General features: G+C 51.3%; 1 protein-coding gene across 1 annotated transcript; it reads left to right on the top strand.

The window, feature by feature from the left end:
• The first annotated feature begins 367 nt into the window (after positions 1-367).
• On the top strand, positions 368-2,123 carry LOC123165280 (protein BIG GRAIN 1-like). Its single transcript, XM_044582911.1, has one exon. The coding sequence runs from the start codon at positions 683-685 to the stop codon at positions 1,709-1,711; it is 1,029 nt and encodes a 342-aa protein (XP_044438846.1). The 5' UTR covers positions 368-682; the 3' UTR covers positions 1,712-2,123.
• The last annotated feature ends 1,330 nt before the right edge of the window (positions 2,124-3,453 follow it).

Below are 3,453 nucleotides of genomic sequence, written 5' to 3'. Positions count from 1 at the left end.
TTCAAATTTGATATCTTGGAAATATTTTTTGATCACAAATCTAATATTATCAGTTTCATGTCACTAGACCTAATAGTTACTCCACTATTAAGTTCAAATTTTAGCTAAAAAATTCATGACACTTATTTTAGATCGAATAGGGTAACATCTGTTTTTGCAGGGAAAGCTAAAATTTTCAGACAACATGAGTGAAAATTAAAGACATTCGACTTTTATTTTGCAGGGTTCACGCATGAAAATTTAACTGCACATATATACACTACGACGTGACGTATTTACAGAGGGGTAATATCGAGATGGTAAATGGCGAGCCAAGTGGCCGCGGAGAAGTGCCGACAAAGCGAAAGGAAAAGAGGGCAAGAGAGACAGGGAGTGAGACGGCACGAGCAAGGAAGAGAAGCTCGATGGATGTGAAGTAGCCAGACAGGGGAATGAAGGCGGGCCCCGCCCGTCCCGGCAACAAGATCCCCTCGCCCGCACGCCCGCCCGCACTGCTCCGCTCCACTCCACACCACTCCTCCCCGATCGATCGGTCGAATCAAATCACACGCCCGCCCGCCGTCGCCGCTCGCTTTCCCCTCCACGCCTAGCCTAGCTCGCCTGCCCTGCGCCATCATTGCCGCGCCGCCTGCTGCTCTGCTCCGCTCCGCTCCGCTCAGCTGAGTGCGCAGATCGATCGGCGATGGACATGAGGTGGGCGCCGGCGCCGGCGCGGCCCAGGGCGCCGAGGCGGCCGGCCGACCAGCCGTCCTTCTCCTCCACGCTGCTCGACGCCATATGCGACTCCATGGACGGCCCCGAGGCGAGAAGCGCGGCGGCGGCGAGGTCGGCGTCGGCGGCGACAAGGGCGGCGGCGGCTGCGGCCAAGAAGCAGGAGGAGGCCGCCCTGCATTACTACTACTACTACAAGCCCGCCTTGGCCGCCAGCCACCGGGCGCGCGGCGAGCAGCCGACGCAGGGCGCCGCGGCCGCGGACTGCTCCGGCCGAGGCTACTTTTCCTCGTCCGAGGTGGAGTGCTCCCTCGGCCGCCTCCACCGCATCCGCACGTCCGGCGGCGCGGCGCCGAGGCAGAAGCAGCAGCAGCAGCAGCAGCAGCATCCCGCTCCGGAGAAGACGGCGAGGATTAAGAAGCCGGCGGCCGCCACCACCCGCGGCTGCAGCAGGCCGGCATCCCCCGGCGCGCGGCTCGCCAACCTGCTCAACTCCATCTTCGCCGGAAAGCGTCATTCGGCTCAGCGGACGGCCCCGGCGGACCAGGAGCCCGCGTGCTCCACAGCGCCGTCGTACGCGCGGTCCTGCCTGTCCAAGACGCCGCCGCCGTCTGCGGCGCGGGCGAGCCGGAGCCGGAGTACCCGGACCGTGAGGTTCCTGGACATCGACGGTGAGCTGGCCGTGGCCGCCGCGGCAGTGGGACGCTGCCGCCGGATTCCGGTGGTGGAGGTGGAGGAGGAGCTGCTCCGGCCGGCGGACGTGGAGGCGCGCATCGACGGTGGCGAGAAGAGCAGCGACGCGAGCTCCGACCTGTTCGAGCTCGAGAATCTCGCGGCCACGGCTTCGGAGAGCGGCCGGTGGGATCGCGACGGGTCGTACGGTAATGAGCTGCCGGTGTACGGGACCACCGGAGTTGGCCTCCACCGTGGCATTGGCCACCCCCGCCCGTACGAGTATGGACCGTATGCTCTTGGTCCAAGTTGTAGAAAGGCTGTTTGATTTCGAGTAAGTAGAGGGGGCTCACTGTTAAATAGTCTATAACTGTTTCTTAATATAGTTTTTGCTGCTAATTTCCAGGAATCTATTTTGTGGGTGATTTGTAGCTAATTAGTCGCTACACTTTGCGCCTGTGTAGCTCCATGTAGCCTATAATTGTTTCTTACTAGTTTTTATGTTAATTTTCGAGATTATTGTCTAGCTCAACGATAATTCAATCCGGAACCTCAGCTCAGATACATCCGGTGAACAGTAAAAATAGATTTTTTTTTATGGTGCAAGAAGCGCCTGTGCATGAACTCCGTGCAAATTTTGTGAAGTATGGACATTCGAGGAGCTCCTGGCAAAAAAGGCAAAATCTGACGTGAATAGTGCGATTTTTAAAAGTTCCTCGGACACCCAAAATTAATTACCACCTAGGAAAAGGAATGGAATCCCCCTCCACAACAAAGAATAGGTGCATGTTCTCCAATGTCATTGGTAGGAGTATAAGGCCCTCCACTATGTAGGCCAAAAGTGATGCCAAATATACTTATGCTTTATTTGGCACCGGTGCTCTCCATTGCCTAGCCGGTGCCATAAAAAAGATTCTGGGAACCGGAGCAAGTAGCTGCTCCGGTGCCAAATCCACAAGCAGCAAACAATTAGCTCCCTGGCCCACCGAAGGAAGTGAAGCAGACTGAAGACACTCACCTAAAGCAAGTAGTTGATGGCTGGTTGAGTATTTTATTGGCCTCTTGGGTCCCGTGTTTTTCAAGGCTGCGAACACCACATTGTGAGACGGGTGCCAAATAATGTTTCCAGGGCATTGCTGCCCAGCCGACTATATTTTAATGGACTGGGCATCGACTACATAGTGGAAGGCCTAAGAATAAGGTTGGCGGGGTTGTTCGCAAAGAAACATTGAAGACTTTAAGTGGAGCATCCAAAAATATGTGGAGCTAAATATGGTCAAGTATATTTTATGAATATGACATACCATTCAAATGGAGCTAAGATTTTTTACCATAAGTCAAAACTGAGGCAGGAAGTGTCTCCACAAATTTTGATGAATTTAGGAGATGCCTTGATATTTTTAAGAAATGAATATCTCAAATGAGCAGTAAAATGAATTATTTTATATTGGAAAATATTGTATTCGACATAGTAATATTTTAGCATATCTATAATTCATATCCATCATAGTCGCTGGTAACTTATGCAAAACTTTTGAAGTGAGGGATTGATGGTTCCTTTGTAAAATGGAAGGCAGGGTTTAAATTCCAATAAATTGAAACAAATATCTTGGGTGGATAGTATCAAGGTAAGTGGAGCCAAGGGTATCGATCCTGGTATGAAGTGAGAATATTCTCTAGACTAAATAGTAAATATGCCATATTTGAACTTGTCACCCACCTTAACCAAGGATTAAATCCAAGGAAAATCCAAAGAATAAGACAAGGGGGAAACATGACAAAAATCACAACCATGATTTTTGGTCTGTGAGACAAGAAGAATCGACATTAAACATAGCCGTTTCTTCCGAGGACTTGTAGATTTGGCTTGCTACTTTGGTATTCCCAGCTCTCACAGTGACATCAATGTCTTGGAGAGATCTCCACTTTTCGCTAGGCTAGCAAGTGATGATGCTCCTGCATGCATCTTCAAGGTCAATGGCCATGATTATGAGATGGGCTACTATCTCGCTGATGGCATCTATCCTTTATGGTCAACATATGTCAAAATAACTACAAATCCTCAAGATA

Source organism: Triticum aestivum, chromosome 1D (assembly GCF_018294505.1).
Source record: "Triticum aestivum cultivar Chinese Spring chromosome 1D, IWGSC CS RefSeq v2.1, whole genome shotgun sequence".
NCBI classification, from domain to species: Eukaryota; Viridiplantae; Streptophyta; class Magnoliopsida; order Poales; family Poaceae; genus Triticum; species Triticum aestivum.
The sequence above is the reverse complement of the archived record's forward strand: the minus strand, read 5'-3'. Positions and strand labels throughout refer to the sequence as shown.

Excerpts from the sequence above, each read along its gene's own strand:
- LOC123165280 (XM_044582911.1), top strand. The coding sequence starts at position 683 with ATGGACATGAGGTGGGCGCCGGCGCCGGCGCGGCCCAGGGCGCCGAGG.